The 19,585-nt window shown below is 32.9% G+C and overlaps 1 protein-coding gene across 1 annotated transcript in view; it reads left to right on the top strand.

The window, feature by feature from the left end:
- Positions 1-19,585, top strand: part of LOC149801207 (complement C3-like) — a 333,137-nt gene that overhangs the window by 95,686 nt on the left and 217,866 nt on the right. The window contains exons 7-9 of the mRNA XM_089955246.1: positions 6,910-7,000; positions 8,182-8,287; positions 12,924-13,163. Of these exons, the coding sequence (XP_089811372.1) occupies positions 6,910-7,000; positions 8,182-8,287; positions 12,924-13,163 (437 nt within the window). The remainder of the gene's footprint in view (positions 1-6,909; positions 7,001-8,181; positions 8,288-12,923; positions 13,164-19,585) is intronic.

The raw sequence follows: 19,585 nt of genomic DNA, 5'->3' as shown, positions 1-19,585 counted from the left end.
TGATATATTTTTAAATTTTTGGAGGTAACTCGCACGTCGCTTATAGTGCAGTCTATGTTTGTGGACCTCGTTGTGCATGAGTTATCGAGGGAGAGGTGTAATTAACACTATCAACACATGAAATTCATACCATTTTATGTACACAGAAATTCCACTTGTCATCTCTCTTGCAGACTTAACCTCATGTGAATACTCTGTCAGAGTCTGTTAAGTAAAAGTCTACTCCCAGCGGCTGATTCTCGTAATTTTCATCATTTTCTAATCTAAATATTTCCACTATTTTTGTCACTTCCAAAGTAATTTTTTTACCTTTGTTCAGCAGTGTTCACTCTTTCTATATAAGCAAAAATTGTATTGGTTGAAATGCCTGCATAATTCGAAATGGCTTGAAATCAACCAATGGTTTGTGTCGATTTAACTCGTCCTGCGGGATACAGGCTTACTACTTGCTACTCAGACTCGGCACTCGGGGAACAAGCTAGGTAAACTGCACCATGTTATTGTGGCACTCAGGATGGTCAAGTATGACGAGTTATAGTGGTGGCATTGGTTAATGAGTTAATCAAGTATTTTAGATGAAATTGCACAATTTAATCAAACAAATGATTTGTACTGTAAACACCTGAACAATTTTGGACATAGATTGCTCTCTTACATTTATGTCTTGTGTATTTTAACAAATCAGCCCCGTAAATCAACTTCTTTATTTCAATACATTTTTTCAATATTTAGCAATACTTTGCTTTTATTTCTTAAATATTTAAAAGTGCAAGCTTTTAGAGTGCATTATTTAGCTTCGAAGTAACGCACTCTCTCTCTCTCATGAAAAATTAAGCAGCCAATGAAGGAAATTGGTTGGTTGTCTTCCCAGTCAATATTTTTAGATGTCACTGCAGGCAAGTAGGTCCCTTGTCCGGAATGCTTTGATTTAGCTCACATCGTGGGTCTATTGTTATGCAGTAAGCATTTGACACTTGAATAAGAAAAGGTGTTAATTCATGCCTGAAATGACATGTGTCATGCCAAACTGTTTGCAAAAGGGTGAACATATCTTTCCTATAAATAAAGAATGTCAGAATGTGCGGATACACAACATGAAGCGTGGTGGAGCAGGATTTAAATGGTGGTCATCACCAAGCAAATTGAGCTGCATTTGCAAGCAACATTTTACTGAAGATGACAGCAAAACTGTAACCTGTCAATCATGGTAGGTTTATTTATTTCTCTTTTAATGATAAAAATTACTTTCATGGTATTTGCATTCTGACAACAGTTATCATGAACATGAAGTAGTGAGAATAACAACAACAACAATCACAAAAAGGAAACATTAACATGTGCAGTTATGACAAAAATATTTTATTGTGATAATAATAATAATAATAATAATAATAATAATTATTATTATTATTATTAATGTATTTGCCGGCCTAAAAAAATGTAAACATTTTTTACCAGAAAATCTTAAATCTAAATCAACATACACATGGATTATATCATCCAAATTGCTTTATCATAATTTTCGTATAGAAAATAATTCTCCAAGAGTACGAAAAGTAATGTGTGAAAAATATTTTGTTTTGAAGAAGAGATCATGTATGAAAAAATATAGGATCCAACATTGAGTATTTTAAACAATTACATGATCATCAGTATTAAAACTTAATGTACATCAGATGTAATTGCGCTAAAGCAGCATGCACTAGTATTATACACTGTTTAAATTTAATTACATGTATGTGCATTAGAATTTACAAGTTAGAATATGAATAACCATGACAAAGACATATTCCATCACAATTTTCTTCTTGCACCTAATCAAATAAAACGTATGCCCCATTGAGAGAGGGAAGGAGATAGACAGACAGTGATGTCTTCATGATTGTAAATCTGTATTGTTCACTTGCCTGATGACTGATTTTACTTGTGAACAAGTGCAGTACCATATTCCCTTAACAATTAATACCACTAGATAAGCAATTCCCAATAAATTTTGTTGCCACTTCCATTATTAAAAGAATTACATGGCTTTGTAGTGGTATTTACATGCTAATTAAATATGCTATGGCTGTATTAAGTCATTCCAAGCTAACACCTCAGCAAAGATCAGATTAGCAAGGCTCCCAATAGAAAATGAGGATACCCAAGGGTATTATGAATACTGTACCATATAATGAAAGGAAATACCAGGTGGTTACTAGTGTACATTTCTCAGCCAGTGATATTTTTTAACTTGCCAACGGAACTGTCAGCAATTTAAAGTATGTCTAGCATAAGCAAAGATAAAAAACAGTTGCTTCTTAAGTAAAGGAAGAGTACATGCACCTTGAACAAAATCGTATTTGTTGGGAATGGAGAGGTTGTTATACTTGCAAAGAAAATTAGATAGCATGCAAAATGGTCATTCTTTCGATTTAACCTAATGGAGGCTATATGGATATAACTATTGTGAATGTTTAAACCCTGAAGGAGAATGGTATGTATTTTCATAGTTTGCATGTACCATTTCATCTATTAATGTTTTCTCTCTTTGACAAAAGCTTCAGCAACATTGGGCAGTATGGTAAAAAATAAAAAACATAAAGAGCTAAACTCTCTCTCATATATCTGACCATATTTAAGTTTGATCACGATGTGCAAGAAGAAAAGTGATGGAATACATATGCATCCTTCTCTCTATATCTCTCCCTCCATCAGAAGAAAACAAAACTGTAAAAGCATATTAGTATTAATGATGGAATTTCAAAATTGCTGGTAATCTAAAAAGGCATACATTGATACGTTTAATATTTATGACACCGGAAGTTATTATAATTTAATCCCACACAGCATCATGAGATTTATCCTATCAGTAACTCTATAAAGTTTTGGGTCAGTGTCATTATATGTAGCTTAAAAGACATAATACATTTCAAATACTTCATTGTGTAACAAATTAGTTACTTTTAGTTACATTTAATGATCCTGACTGGAAAGATTACTGAGTTACAGATAGGATTAAATTTGCAATGCTATGTAGAACGAAGTGAAAAACAAAATCCGAGGTATTGATCTGGCCTTGTCTTTTACTCAGCATCAACTTATATATGGTTGACGGATGGAAACTTTGCTGATTTGTCTTATACTTTGCATCGACTTATAGGCCTGCAAATATGGTATTATTTATTATTATTATTATTATTACTATTCTTTCACTACTGAAAGGATATTAGTAGCACCAGAACAATAATAATAATAATAAAAAATCATACTTGGTGTAAATTTCAATATCATTTGTGATGGTGTGTGGTGCAAAACAAGAAGAATGCAATTACAAATCACTCATGTCACTATCTATAATTTAAAGCGATTTCTGGCATGTGTGATGTATGTATATGTACAGCATATTGCAGACAGGAAGATAAATCGACAGCTCTGTTATTTACAAAACTTCGCACACAAAAGAGCATTGAAATTCCAAGATGCAAAATACATGATACAAGAAATTTTATTTAATGATCATAGTCTAGAAAACAAAAATGCTGGGCAAACTATTATATTGATATATAAATAGTCATTTAAATAATTTAAACACTACATTCACACTGACTAATCAATTTGACCATCCTTTTTAATGGAAACATATGCTTTTTTATTGAGACATGATAAGCACGTTTCAGAAAGTCACGAGTATCAGTTGAACATACACAAAGTAAAATGAAATTGCAAGGGACCTACTTGACTAAAGCACTGCCTTCATTATTAGGGGGAAGTAACTGACCAATGTCTCCCATTAATTCTTGTTTTTCACATTTAATTAGATAAATAGGGTGTGAAAAATATAACATTTCAATGCTCACAATACATCAAAAAATGAAAAGCTATAGACCACATCCAAAGTTGAAATGGTGCTGTCAGAGTATCACACTGTACACAAGCAAGTGACATACATTCAGTGGTGTTCAAATGCTCAACTGCAGACTTGATACAGACCCAATATTGTGTGAATTATTGATGAATTGATGTTATTTGCCTGCCTGCACTTGAGTTATTTTGGCTAAGGTATTGACTAAGGTATTGTCTGTGTGTACCTTCTTGACTTTAGCTGTATGTAAGGTACAAGTTATTTTGCATGTGCCCACCCTTTCTGTTGTATAATACAAAACAATGCAAAGGTGGAGAATACTGTTTGATGAATGCAAGAATTACAGGCCAATAAAAATTGAGTTTTCCTAAAAACTAACATTGAGGTAGAAGTATTTCAAATAGTTGTGAAACAATCCAGCATTTATTTTGGGAAAAAGGGTAAATATTGCAAATGATAAGCACATTAACACATGGACATCATTTACTGTGATATTGCATTTTCATTGGTTGTATTTTGTATTTTAATAACTTGTAGTTTTTATACAGGAAGCATATGTTCATAAATTACCAGTATCACTTAAATTTATCTTGTCCATTATTAAGTAGCTCAAGCTATATTGACACTTCTATAGGTCTTTGAGTCTTTTCTCTGACAATTCAGTGTTAGAAAATTTGCAGAAAGCCAATTTTGGCATGTACTGGCAATGATTGGAAACATTTAATCCACATGTCCAATAGTATTACTATTTCCTTTCAGATTGATTCAAAACTGATGTGGGTTTCTTCCTCTTTAATATTATTATTATTATTATTATTATATTATTATTATTATTATTATTATATATAGCTGATTCTGAATGCAATTGTTTATCACCTCTTTTTACAAGAATGGAGGTACTGACATGGTAGTTTCACTTTTTGGAATATGTGATTGGTTATGGATGAGAATGGTATACGTTTGACCACCAATTCTTCTGCACTTTATGAAGGTTTCTGAACATCAGACCTAATCAAGCATGGGGTCAAATCAAAAGGTCTTTCCTTTCATTTTTGTAGTTCAGTCAACTTATGAACTTAGTGATACACTTGCAAATTAAATTTGACCTGACTTTGTACAGCATATATTCGCATTCCAATAACAGTTTGATAGTCTGCATTCTGACATATTTTAAGGTCAAAGATATTGTCTCGGGTTTTGGAGGTATACTGGATTTATTTACTTCACTTAATGTCATCTTGTAAAAATATCAACTCAGGCATTAGGAAGCTGTTCCTATTTCCAAATTTGGTTGGTTTGAATTTTTCAAGAATATTTGAGAAGATTTCAGCACATTGCAGTTAAAAAGAATAAATGACCAGAAATGGACTAGTGGATGCTTGGAATTCCTTTTTGGTCAGTAGAACATTAGTCCCTTCATGTGCCATCCTCATTGAGTAGGTGAGGTTAGTGAATGTGCCGTCAAGAACATTTTTTAGTGGATTCGAGAATACTTTTTATAATCAATGGAAAATGTTATGTAAAAGTTCATGCATATTTTAATGAGAGATTTATGGTGGCATGATAGAACAAGAAATAAATATCAAGATAAAAATGATCCAAATTAGACTGCATTGAATGTCAATTTGCTGGGATTGACAAGTCTCTGTAGCACCCTAATTCAAAAGTAAATAATTGTTTTATCATATGACTTTTTCTGATATTCCTTGGTGTTAATGTGATGAGACAATTCCTAATTAAATTTTGAATAATTAAAATAACAACAACAGCAAATGAAAACATCAATCGCAAGCAAAATAGGGGCTTTTTAGTTCATTAGGCGATAACTGATATAATACCAGTAATTAATATCATGAACAAAGAAAATATTAAATGTTGCAGTGGGGAGGGGGACAGGAATTTCCTCCACATCCGTTAAATGTTTTCTTTGAACTTTAATTAAAAGCACAGACAAATGGCTGAATATGTTGGAGGACAGAAAGAAGACAGACAGGTGGAAAATATGTTGTCAGTGATTGGTAATGTATGATGTTCACTCACACAAGCTGAACCTCATGTTGAGACTAGCTACATTGGCAGTAAGATATTATGTAAGTCAGTGGAATCTGATAGCACCCATCATATGTGTACATTATTGTCCTATAATGTTTTAGGCAGTGGGTGGTGATGGAACCAATCAGAATACAGCAAACTTTGATGTCATATTATTGTTTACAGTGACCTTGAGGTTGAAGTAGGAGGGGTTTATTTAAAGTAACATATTTCATCATTTAGTCAGCATGAGAGGAAGCAGTGCGTGAGGGAGATTGGTGTCTGTGATAAAATAATGGTGGACTTTGATTCATAGAGTACATGAGGGAGATCGGTGTCTGATAAAATAATGATGGAGTTTGGGTTATACAGCACATGAGGAAGATTAGGGTCTGTGATAAAACAGTGGTGGACTTCGATTCATACAGTGCATGAGGGAGATTGGTGTCTGATAAAATAATGGTGGACTTCGGTTTATGCAGTACATGAGGAAGATAGATTGGTGTCTGATAAAATAATGGTGGACTTGGGTTTATACAGTACATGAGGAAGATTGGGATCTGTGATAAAACAATGGTGGACTTTGATTCGTACAGTGCATGAGGGAGATTGGTGTCTGTGATAAAACAATGGTGGACTTTGATTCATACAGTACATGAGGGAGATTGGTGTCTGATAAAATAATGGTGGACTTTGGTTTATACAGTACATGAGGAAGATGGTGTCTGAGATAAAACAGAAGCAGACTTTGGTTTATACTGATATAAGGACTTATTAGAAACAGAATGAATGATTTCACAAAATGATTCAAAGGTTCGATCATATGAAATTAACATAATATTAAATTTGGTGTAAGTTCAATAATTACTGGTATGAGAAATTTAATTTTGTTGGAAAATTTCTTTTCAGAGCATATGTTGTAGATTTTATATGTGTTTATTTATGAAATAAGTGAAATTAATCAATTGGGAAAGCTTTTTCCTTTAATAGACAGATTAAAATTGATCTATGACAATTTGTTTTGTAACTTTCAGTAATTCCAACCTTTGAGGTCATGATAACCAATGTCAGTCGCCGGTACATATCTGGAAGTGATGAGTCTTTACGCATCAATGTTAAATCCATGTGAGTATATCTTGCCATCAATGTTGGAAAGATGATTAATTCTTGCCCTCACTGTTAAATCCCTGTGAGTATAACTTGCCATCATTTTGAATCGATGTGGGTATACCTTGCCATCAATGTTGAATCCATGTGGGTATACCTTGCCATCAATGTTGGATCCATGTGAGTATACCTTGCCATCAATGTTGGTTCATGTGAGTATACCTTGCCATCATTTTGAATCCATGTGAGTATACCTTGCCATCAATGTTAAATTGATGTGAGTATATCTTGCCGTCAATGTTGAATCCACATTATTATATCACTGTTGAATCCATGTGAGCATATCTTGCCATCAATGTTGAATCCACATTATTATATCAGTGTTGAATCCATGTGAGTATATCTTGCCATAAATGTTAAATCAGCATTAGTATATCTTGCAATCAATGTTGGATTCATGTGAGTATACCATGCCGTCACTGTTAAATTGATGTGAGTATATCTTGCCATCAATGTTGAATCCACATTATTATATCAGTGTTGAATCCATGTGAGTATATCTTGCCATCAATGTTGAATCCATACGAGTATCTCTTGCCATCAGTGTCGGATCAGTTTGAGTATTACTTGCCATCACTGTTAAATCCCTGTGAGTATAACTTGTCATCAATGTTGAATCCATGTGAGTATATCTTGCCATCAATATTAAATCCACATTAGTATATCTTGCCATCAGTTGAATCCATGTGAATATATCTTGCCATCAGTGTTGAATCCCTGTGGTTGCTTTCTGTGAAAAAAAATTTGTTCAGTTTCTTTAACATTAGTTATTATTAAATGTTAAACAGTTATTGTTACATTTTAAAAAGTAGAAAATTCAGGTTGATACACTCAGTAAGTATGCAGGCAACTGAAGAATTAAGCTTTTGAGCATTTTAATGCAGCAGTAATGCAATACTGTTTGATTTTACTTGCTAACATTCTAACTTATGTGCATGTAAACTGAACATGAATTTCTTGTTAATATTCAGAGTGTTTTACATATTCTACAGTAAATGAAAAACTCATATTCATGTCAAAGTAGATAACTTTTTGCAACCAGTAAGACATAGCAAATATATGTAGAAAAAACATCTTACTGGCTGCAGAATGATAAATGCAGTCTAATTTTAATGACTCAAACATCTCACTTATTGCAGGTACGTGTATGGTAAGCCAGTTAGAGGTACTTGTTCTCTCAGGCTGAAACTTAAAGATGAAGATGGAAAAGAGAATGAATTGATGCCATATTTTAAACCTAAAGAGGTAAATAAATAGAACTGAACTGACTAAACCACAATTGAAAACAATACTGCTCTGTGGCATGTATCTTGCAGATGTCTCTTCAAATTCAATACCACTGTACCCATAATTAACTTCAAAATGTACTGCAAATATTTGGTTTAAATAACTGACTTGGCATGATATCTAGCATCTGTTATTGAACTCAGGTTTATCAGACATTTGCAAATGGTCTATGTGTACATAAGCTGGTTCCTGATTTTCTTCTGCCATTGTGCATATGGCCAAATCAGAACAGTTTCATATAAAAGAAATTAATAGAAAATATGAGAAATTATTTCTTGTTAATAGACAGGTAGATCCAAAATTAAGGTTTAAATTGATAGTTTGAGAATTTTATTTAGAATATCATACTATATGGCCATATTGATAGTACAGCTGTACCAAAACTGTTTAGCTTCCAAGTAACAGACAAGAATTAGAGCAACAGGTTATTTGATTTAGATATGATTCAATTCATGGTACTATCTCAGTGCCTACTAAATTTATGCTGAAAATTAAACCTACATTGCCAAAGATTATTATTCATTGTCTTTCTCATTGAAAATTAAACTGAAATTGTCATCGTATAATTGCCAAAGACTTTTATTAATTGACTTTCTTATCGAAAATTAAACCTAAATTGGACATTTTATTATTGCCACAAACTATTTATCACATTTTGTGTTAAAGATGATCGCTCTTGAAATGCTGAAGTATTTAGTTGTTGTTTTAATTTTGGTAATTTTACACAGCTAAAGGTTGAAGAAATTAACTGCACAACACATAGGCTTCTGCACAGTTCTTCTGCTGCTATTTATCAGTACACAAGACAGTTTAAAATCCTTTTAGTAAATGCCCCATGAAATATATAACAAAAGACAAAGCTTGTAACTTTGGAAATCACAGTTTTAAGCAGCAATTATTTATCCTGCCACTATTGGTTCATAAGCTAACCTATTTTCATGCTGAAAACTCACCATCCGTTCATTGTGAATACATCCTCCCACTGAGTGGAGAAAAATCAGAGTGACTTTTTGTACACAACTCTGTAATTTGCATGGTCAGCCTCAGAAGGTAGATATTACTTGTCATGTTTTTCCCTGATGCCATACTATGTAGACATCTGTCCAAATTAACCCCAGAGAAATTATGCATGCAGCAACTTAACACAAATAAGCAGTTTTCTTCTGCGGTTTTAATTAGTCTCAGTGCTACAACTGTCTGTTCCGTTTTATAAGAAACTGGATAGTAGCCTTATCCCCTTATAAGAGCACCAATAATTATTTGGCTTCTTTAATTGGTAGAAGACGTAAACAACAGACATGGGATACATGTTATTATAATATGGTTTGTCTATTCTGGTAAAGATACCTGCTTTAGAATTTTTGTCCACTGTGACAACATTAATATGTCTCCGTGATTCCTTAACAGGTTCAAGTTTATAACGAATAATCCAAGTTGAGCCATCCTAGGCACCATCATGTACAATAAATTTTATTCTGAATATGTACTAGCTGTCATTTGCAAGATTATTAATAATCGTTGCGGCATGCTTGTCATTTATTAAGTAATTGATAAAAATACCATCGTGATCTATCATGTTGACCAAACATGAACAGTGCCATCTTACACATATTCATTTTTGGTTATTTTGATGAATTCATGTAATTAGCTCAAGTGGTAAACATTTTTTCTTATCGGTTAATCTATCAAAATCAGATCTAGAAATGTATTGTAGTTCAGTCTTGGCTAACCTCTCAATTTCATTCGCAGTTAAAAATGATTTCATCTATATACGTCAATTGTTTTGTGCAATTTTTGACCTTGAAAAAGGTGGTTTTATACCACTTAGTTTAATGTACTGTTCTCTCTGCTTTTTGCAACAGCCAAATTACTCATTGATGTAGTATTCAATGTACTGTCTTTAATATAATATAACTTTCCTCTAAGTTAGAAAAAATAATATACTCTAATTATGCCAATGGCAAAAAAATAATTGTAAGTGGCTGGAGATAGGATAAGTAACTCCTTGTGGAAAACCTGTCCCAGAAATTGTTGTTGTGTCCATATGATAAATGTCGGACTTAGCAATACAGGCCTGAAACCATGTCTGATATGTGGAGTAAGGGTAAAAGGGAAAACTGAACTATGTGTCCCTTATGGTGAATGAAAATATCATGCCTTGAAAAGAGAATATGAAATAATAAACGCTGATGATGATATTAAAATAAAGGACACATAAGATTACATCGAGAGGTTTATTAAAAACAATAATTTCATAGAGAAAATAAAATAATATAATGAATCAAGTTTTAAAAAGTTTCAGTGAATTTGCAAAACAACCAATTTTCACAAGCTATGAGGCTAATTGAGCCAGGACCATAAAAAATTGTCGTCTTAAAAAACCTCTTGGCAATGTAAATAATATGGGGTACCTCACTATCAGTATTGGAATTCCAGGAAGGAAAAAAGGTGAAAAAATATCTTTCTCATAGATCTTTAAATGAGTACTTTGAAGGAATGATCAATGATGGTATTGTTATTGATTATATCAACTCAAGTAGAGCAGATACTCATTTGGAAAACTTGCAAGTGTTTACTTCTAGCGAAAATAGCAAACGGGGAAAACTGAAAAACATAATTTTATACCATGACCATTAAAGTCAGTTAATCTTGATACAACTGAAATAAAAGATTTTCATCTGTTTCTGCCACAGGAAAATATTTCAGTATTAATCCTGGAGCTTTATACCATGTAGCAAATGTTATAACTAACTCTGCCACGTCAAAGCGACTTAATCAGAAAATAAGATTTCAGTATACACAGTAATGTAATGTATTATTTTTGCCTCTCCCACCCCCCAACACTAAGACCTCACAGTAATGAGTCACTAAAATATTGCCAACAGGGTACTGATTGGCATTCAGTTTAAAAGAAATCAACATTTTTTTTAAGACCAAGATTACGGATTGATTAATTTCCATAGTAAGTGATTTAATTACAGATTAATAGTCAGTGGATATATAAAATTTCAGTATACACTTCAGGTTCAATCCTACATGACTGACAGCATTATTATCAGCATTAGGAAATTAATAATTATAAGTGGGAGGGGCAGCCTTGGCCAAAAAAATAAATTGAAATATCAATGAAATTGGTAATTGCAAAACATGTTCCAGGTGCACTTGCCAGGGCCCCCCCCCCCGCCGCCAAATAAGGGTGTTCATTTTATAGCACCCGGGATTCACTTAGGGGATGTGTGATTTTCTACAGATTAACAAACTAAAATTCAGCCAGGACAGCTCTCTGAATCACTAAAATTTCATTCTAAAATTTTGTTTTGCACCTAGTGATTCACTGGGGTGTGTGTGTTCATTCAGTATTCTTACAAGGCCCAGATTGTAAAATGGGGCCTTGACGGGGGGAAGGGGGGCTCAAGGTCGAAGCCACTTTTATGGTTGGCTCCGCACTCCTTCTTCTGCTGTCTAGGTCATGGACCATCAAAACTGACAGGAAGCAATCCCGTCCATTGACATTTGTGCAACCTGAATTTCAACAGGTGATGCAACCAAAAGAGTTCAGTGAGCATTCGTTTTTCAAGCCACCTCTTTAAACTCCTTCCACATGATGAAGGAGGCAGAGGGGGCAGTTCTAAAGTCCTGCTTGCAACATATACCCTGATGTTGGTCCACAGTGACACAGCTAGGACTTGTACCGGACTTTGAAAAATCAAAGCTCATTCTTTCTCAGGATTTAATTTTCATAAGAACAGACTTCCTCATCTACAAGTGGAGACTTCATGTACCTCAGAAAGGACAGACATAATGCTAGCTCTTTTGAGGTCACTTTATGCCAAGACTGCATTGTTGACATGACTTTACCTTTCCCTACTGGGGACCTTGAACTCCACAGCAGACCTGGTTTCCCTATATAGGCTTAATCTATGACCTGTCAGGTTTCTCCTTCTTGTGACATGGAAACAATGTAAGGATTTCCAGTCAAACTAAATTACTCTAAGGTAAGATTTTCTGTACCATCTGAACTAATGGTCCAATTGAGACATGTACCTGAATGGACACTGACACACCATATTTGGGTGGGTCACTGTCTAGAGCAGAAGGTATATTTCTGCAAGACCATAGGTACTCCAGAAGTACACAACTTCCACTGCTCAACTCGTCCTGATACCCACCACTGTGGCTTGTACAGTCATAGTTCACTGACCTTTGTCATATCATATTTTCATATCAGAAGAGAGTAAGTTAATACAATTAATAGTGACAGGTAAGTATTAAATAAAAAAGTTTTACCCCAACCCCACCCTGGCACATTATTTACAAGGGAGATATGTTGAGATCAGTATTCTCCTATACTTCATGTACACTATTGGCTATACCTATGATGTCTTTAAATTAAAGCACTTTATAAATAATCAGGCTCTAAGTAAAAGTTAGTATCTATTTTTGGTCCTAAAATTTGTATGGAAATTACAGTGTTTTTGCTTGCTTGATCTAAATAATTAGACCTTTTCATACTGTGTCAGAGTTTATCTCACTTAATCACCATGCAAGACAATTTGAATTATGTCATTTCCATTTCATGTCTTGTTTCACACAGCTTGACAGCAATGGACATGTGGAGATTGTAATTGATGTCAAAAATGACCTTAGGCCTGTCCTGGCTGCATATGATCTTGAGGGCAAGAGACTGGTTCTAGATGCAACAGTCCAAGAAACTACAACTGGGAATACCCAAACAGTCCGTGACCAGTCTGTGTTCTTTTCCAACAATCCTTATGTCTTGAAGTTTTCCAGGTCATCATCTTCATTCCAACCTGGTTATCCATATGAACTGCGTGTAAGTCTTAAGTTTCAAATAGTTAATGTTCACGTTAATTGGTAATGCTTGTGTGACATGAAAATTATGTTGCATAAAATATTTTTTCCGTGCCAAAAGAGTCATGAACACAACATTGGCTATTTTCAAAATTAATAGATGATGCATGCTTACAAGAACTACTCTGGACTTAAAGTTTACCACAAGAAAGATGAGGAAAGTCGACAGATGATATCACTCCTTCATATTCACATCAAAGGCTATCATAGGAAAATGTCTGAATTTTACAATTTGGTTTTGGTTCTTTTTATGACAGAAGACACAATCTTAGTTGTCATTTTCATCTCTTTCGTTATTAGACAAAATTTAGTAAAACTAGACTGTTAATGAATATACACTCTTTTACATTTACTATCACAATGTGGATAAATGTTGCAGACTGCATGACAAATCAGTTACAATATCTATGGTGCCATCCCTCTGTCATGAACGTGTAACAGTTTCAGAAAAAAATGAAATTCTTGTTTGTGTATGAAGGTGCCATCTGATTTATTGGTGGCAAAGTTAAATAAAACTTATGGATATGTGTCTGTCATCTATCCATCCTTCAACATTTGCACGTTTCCATTCTGGAAGCCATGTGGTTTATCCAGTTGTTGGTAAAACTTGAAATACAGATGAGTGTGAACATGCACAAGATCTATATATTTTTATGAGGGATCTTGCATCTGATTGGCTGAGCTTATTACCATTCTGGAAGCATTTTTGCTGGTGTGATTTCGATCATATTTGGAATTTGTGTGTGCATAAGGATCTTGAATGAGTTCAGTAATAAACACGGTCCAAGCATACTTCTGAGCTGAGCTTTCATCTGTTAAGCTGATCTTATTGCCACTCTTAAAGCTATATTTCTGATCTGATTGGAGCATGAACTAATATGATCAAGGTGTTGGATGAGTGTGACCAATGCACAATAATGAAGTGATCTTGCATCTGATTGGCTGAAATTGTTACCAGCCTAGAGACAAATTCTAATCCAGTTCTGAGTAAACTTTGTAAATAGACCTAAATCATCCAGATAATGGGTACAGTTATAAGCAAAATTGATAAGGTGCTCTTCTGTCTGACTGGCTGAGTTTGTCAGCACTTTATTTGTTATTTCTGGTCAAATTTTTACACTTACTAAATAAACCTATATCATGAAGATAAAGCAAGGTGACTAACCCATGGGATTATTGAGAATAACAGATCTGGGCATTTGCACAGTTGTAAGAAAAATACCTGATTTATTTAAAATAGTCACAAATTAGGGATATACAGTGCATGCATTTCAATAGAACAATTTATAACAATTAGTGAAATAATGCACCTTTGGGCATAAGATGAATAATCAAATTTATAACTGAAGAAAGTATAAAATAGAATTTACATTTGAATTCAGATAATTTCATAAGGGGTATAGGTTTGTGGAAATTAGTAACAGTGTACTGCTTGATGAAAATATATTGATGAAATCAATAATTACACAAAGAGAATAAAGTTGCAATTTGCTGATTATGAAGGAAATATTGCCAATGTATCAAATTCAAATCTAAGATTTACTATGTCAGACTCATTATTTTCATATGCATTATTGATGGAAATTTGAGGAAAAACAATTTTGTATGCTTCATATATAAAGAAGAGTAAATTAAAACGAACTTGTACAATAAATACAGTCTTGAATGGTTCCATGTGACCTTATAATTTAGAAATTTTGGACTCTGAAAAAATAAAAAAAAGCTTGATATTATGAGAAAGAAAAGCTTTGAGAAAGTAGTATTAGATCCATGGTAAAATGGGTAGAAGAGGGTGAGAAACTAGCAAGATACTTTTGCCATCAAGAAAATAGAAACTCTGTGAATAAAATAATTACAAATTAAAGATAAGAATGAAATTATTTCATGTCAGTTTGATATTCTAGGGGAAGTAAACGAATATTACAGTAATCTACATAATGAGGGGAAGAGATGTAGACTTAGAGGTCCTTCTTAAAAACTATACAATTCCTGGGCTTAACCAAGAGCAATCTTTAAGATTAGAAGACAGAGCTACCTAAATCAAAGTACTTAGTTATTGAAAAGTATGAAAATTATCAAAGCCCAGGATCAGATAGCTTCAAAGCTGAATCTTTTTGAAGTCTTTTGGATTGACATTTGGAATTTGTAGTTAGAACAATTAATGAAACATGAAACTGGATCATTCTCAACTGTTTTGAAACAAGGCATTATAGCTTGGATATTCAAGGAGGATAAAGCGAGACAGTACTTGAGGAACTGGTATCCAATTTCTGTAGTTAAATTAGAATCGGATGTATTGCCAAAAGAATGAGGGCGCTATTGAATAAAATAATATCTGACCATCAAATTGGTTTTGTAAAAGGAAAATATGTTGGTGAAAATACAAGGATCATATATGACATTATGCACATTACAAAAGAGTTAACAAATTCTGGGTATACTGTTATTATTTATTGAAAGAGCATTTGATTCTTTTTAATGGAAATATATTCATAATGGTATATCTTTCTTCTTTCATTTTGGACTGAATATAGGGCACTGGGCCTTAAACTTTTATTGTAATATCTCATCAGCAATTTTACAAAATGGTTTTCTTTCAAGAGTTTTTCAAAATTTTCAGGGGTTGTAGACAAGGTGATACATTATCCCCATATCTCTTCATATTATGTGCAGACATACTGTCTGTGCTTTTAAAGAATAATAATATAAAAGGTATCAAGCTAAAGGAAACAATATTTACTGTCACAATTTGCAGATGATACTACATTAATTCTTGATGGCTCTTGTATCTATGGAATCCTCTATTGAAATATTAAACTTGTTTGCAAAGATTTCAGGATTGAAACTTAACATTGCCAAAACAGGAGCAGTGGGTTTGTATAAAATGCTAAAGATGAGTTTTAAAAATAAAATTGAAATGATAAAAAATTATTTATAACAAATGGGAAAGTGTTCCTTTACACTGGTTGGTTAAATAACAGGTCAGAAAACTTAATTATTTTAAAGTTTCATCATTTTATCTTGTTACCAAATCCTCCACAACATTTTTATGGGATTAAATGATTTTTTCTTTTCACCTTTAAATGGCAGTCCAAACTGGACAAAGTTAAAAGAGAGATTATGCATGCATTTTCTAAAGGTGGTTTGGCAATGATAGACATTGATAAATTCATATCAGCTTTGATAATAAAATGGATCTGTGAAGTCCATCTATCAAATAGAAAATCTGTCAGTTTCAGTATGAAATATGTGAGGTTAAATACCTGTTCCTATTAGGAGATGAAAATGTAATGACATTTTCCAAAAAGACAAAAGTTGCTTTTAGCATGATGTTTTATTGGCTTGGTAACCGTTAATGACATTTTCCAAAAAGACAAAAGTTGCATTTTAGCATGATGTTTTATTGGCTTGGTAACTGTTAATAGAGAAAAATATAACCGAGACAGGAGAAGATCTTATGAAAACAAATTTATGGATGAACTCATTTATGATGATAAACAAGGTAACAGTTTTCTATGAGAAATGATTTGAATATAACGTAATCTATATTAGCGATATGTTTACAGATTAGGGAACTGTTAATTGATTTTGATTGTTTTAAAGCTAAATATGGTCTCAACCTGAATTTACTTACTTTTCAAGATATTATTCAGTGTGAAGACCTTTATTAACCACTTTTGAAAACAGAATTTAAACCAACTAGTATGAGGAAATTAAATGAAACTTTCATTTTGAATATGGACGTGTGCGGACTAACATTTATACTAAAGTTTTAGCATGACACGAAAGTTACAGTGGTTTCAGTTTTGTGTTACAGAGTTTTACCAATGAATTCATAATTTGTATAAAATAAAATTTATACCAATAAAGGTATCATTTGAAAAAATTCCAGAAGACAATACTGCATTTGTTTTGGGAATGTAATATGATTAACATGCTGTGTATTGGTGTGTCCCACTGGATTCAGAATAAAGTGAAGATAGATACTGATTCAAGTGCAATTACTGTAATTTTGGGCGATGGAAGTACAGAAGGTATATATGAGCAGCCTTTGAATTTTTGTTTTCTTTTATCCATATATTACATCTGTATATGTTAAATGAAAAAGGATGTGCCTGGATTAGAGGAGTTAAAAGTTTTTCTTAAAGACTTATGTAATTTGGAAAAAATATATTGGAATCAAATCTGAAATGAAAGAAACATCTATCCTGATATGGGAATAGTGGGAGTCATTATTTTAATGGTAACTTTGAAACATAATTCAAATGCACATTTAATAGCATGATATACACTATAGTGTATAATGTGTTTGTAATAATTCATGCTTGATCAGCTGATATGATCTCAAAACTGTTTTCTTCATCTTACAGTAACACTATATTATTGTCTTGAACTGTTGTACCAACATGTATTACATATATGTATCATCTATCTTGTGTTATAAAAGGACAAAATGAACATGTACCACTGCACAATGATACATCATTTCTGTAAACACTGGATCACGTGTTATTTTGGGTCAGAAATCCATTTTGTATCATGAAAGAACAATCGTACTTTAATTAAGATAAATGTTATTCATAAAGTGTACAAAAATATTCCACATTTCGACTCAAAAGTAATACGTAAATGTGATTTCTAAATGTCAACATGAAGACCGACTCCACGCCCTCTTGAACCTGTAACCAAGAAAATCCTATTTACTATGTATCTGTTAGAATCATAAAATAAATACATTATATAAAAGATGGATATGTTTACATTAAAAAGATTCTGCATCTTAATCCAAGTTTCCAATTTTGCAAGAAGTTGTCTCACACACAAAATCGTCTGCTACCCAACATGTCAGCTTGCCGCTATAACTGGAGTGTCACAAAATTTCCCGGCGTAAAGTCTGTTTCGAAACTCTTAGCAAGTTTCCCCCATAAACAAGACTTTGTAAACACATTGCACCCTATTCATTGTTGTTTCTCTTCCACATAATAGCTTATTTTTAATAAAATGTTGAAGTTTACTAATTTTTTTACAAGATCGGTTCAGTTGGCTTAATATCGCTTGGTATTTATTGGCAGTGTTACATTGAGTTTTGTAAAACTGACTATAAACCTGACCTAATTACTTGACTAAGCTGCTGACAGAAACAGTCCAAAGTTATGTATTTAATTTCTATATCACGAAGGAGAAACATTACATCTTTTCAAAGCTGTGCACAGAATTGGCTGACATATTGTGAGTCATGAAAACATGGGGGTGGTATTCTGTGTGTCCAAAATTAATATTATTTTGAACAGAATATTCTGGTAACAATTGCCTCTTTTCAAACGTGAAATAATACTATTTTATTTTTGTCAGTCAGTCAAATTAGGTATGCGTTTTGCTTCAGTATTGGAAACAGAAACCTTAGGTGCGCAGAAATGCCAGACTGCATTGTAATGGACCATCCTTATTTCCATAATTTCCATGTCATTTTATATACAGTTTAAAAATGCAGGGATATAAATGCAAGATTTTCTTCAGAAACACAGTCTAGAGCTGTTTGCTGATTATATTAACCACTGAATATACGGGAGCTTAAGGGATACATTCCATGTTTTTAAATAAAAATGACAAGGTAATGTTGAGTTCTGATGGGGTATTCCACAGTGATGATGTCAGTGATAATGGGTAGGTGGAGCATTGTACACTGGAACAAAGACATTTGTATTAATCGGAAGAGAAAAAATAGAGATATAACAAGTAACACTCATAGATCCAAAAGAAAAAGAATCCTATCTATGCTTCCAGTTTCATGCTTAGAACAACTGGGTCAGTTGATTGTAAAATAAGATTTATATTGCATACTCCCCTCCACCTTGATTTACTGAAAGTGAACCATACTTACATGACTTAATTTTATTCCATTGAAAAGGGACCTTGTCCATCAGTAACATGAAGATATATGATAGCTAGATGTGCATTCTCAGGATAACTAAATAATTTGCATTTGTCTCGTATAATTTGCTGTAAATTTTAGCCTCATTGCAAATAGATTTTGATCTACAGTTATTAATTTCTTTTGAAAGACAGACAGGTTTAAAGTGAAGTGGTGTTTATTTGTAGGAGAAACAGTTTAGAGAATGTGGCCTTACCTCTATTCTATTTTAATTTAATGTGATTTAAGTTGCTTTTTACGTGGTATTAGGAAAATAATACAATGCCTAAGTAAGATAGCTGATAAAATTGACTCCTCCCATGTGCCTCAGAAATTAACTTGATTGAGTCAAAAGTAATTAATTTTATGAATTATTAAAATAGGGAAAATGTATTGTACCAGAGTAGATAAAACTAACTTCTGAATGTGCAATAACTAAATGATAAAATAAAAAAAGTTATGAACAAATTTAA

The sequence above is a fragment of the Sinohyriopsis cumingii genome, chromosome 4, assembly GCF_028554795.1.
Source record: "Sinohyriopsis cumingii isolate HCF-2022 chromosome 4, ASM2855479v2, whole genome shotgun sequence".
Classification (NCBI taxonomy): Eukaryota; Metazoa; Mollusca; class Bivalvia; order Unionida; family Unionidae; genus Sinohyriopsis; species Sinohyriopsis cumingii.
Note: the sequence above shows the minus strand (reverse complement) of the source record. Positions and strands in the feature narration are given on the sequence as shown.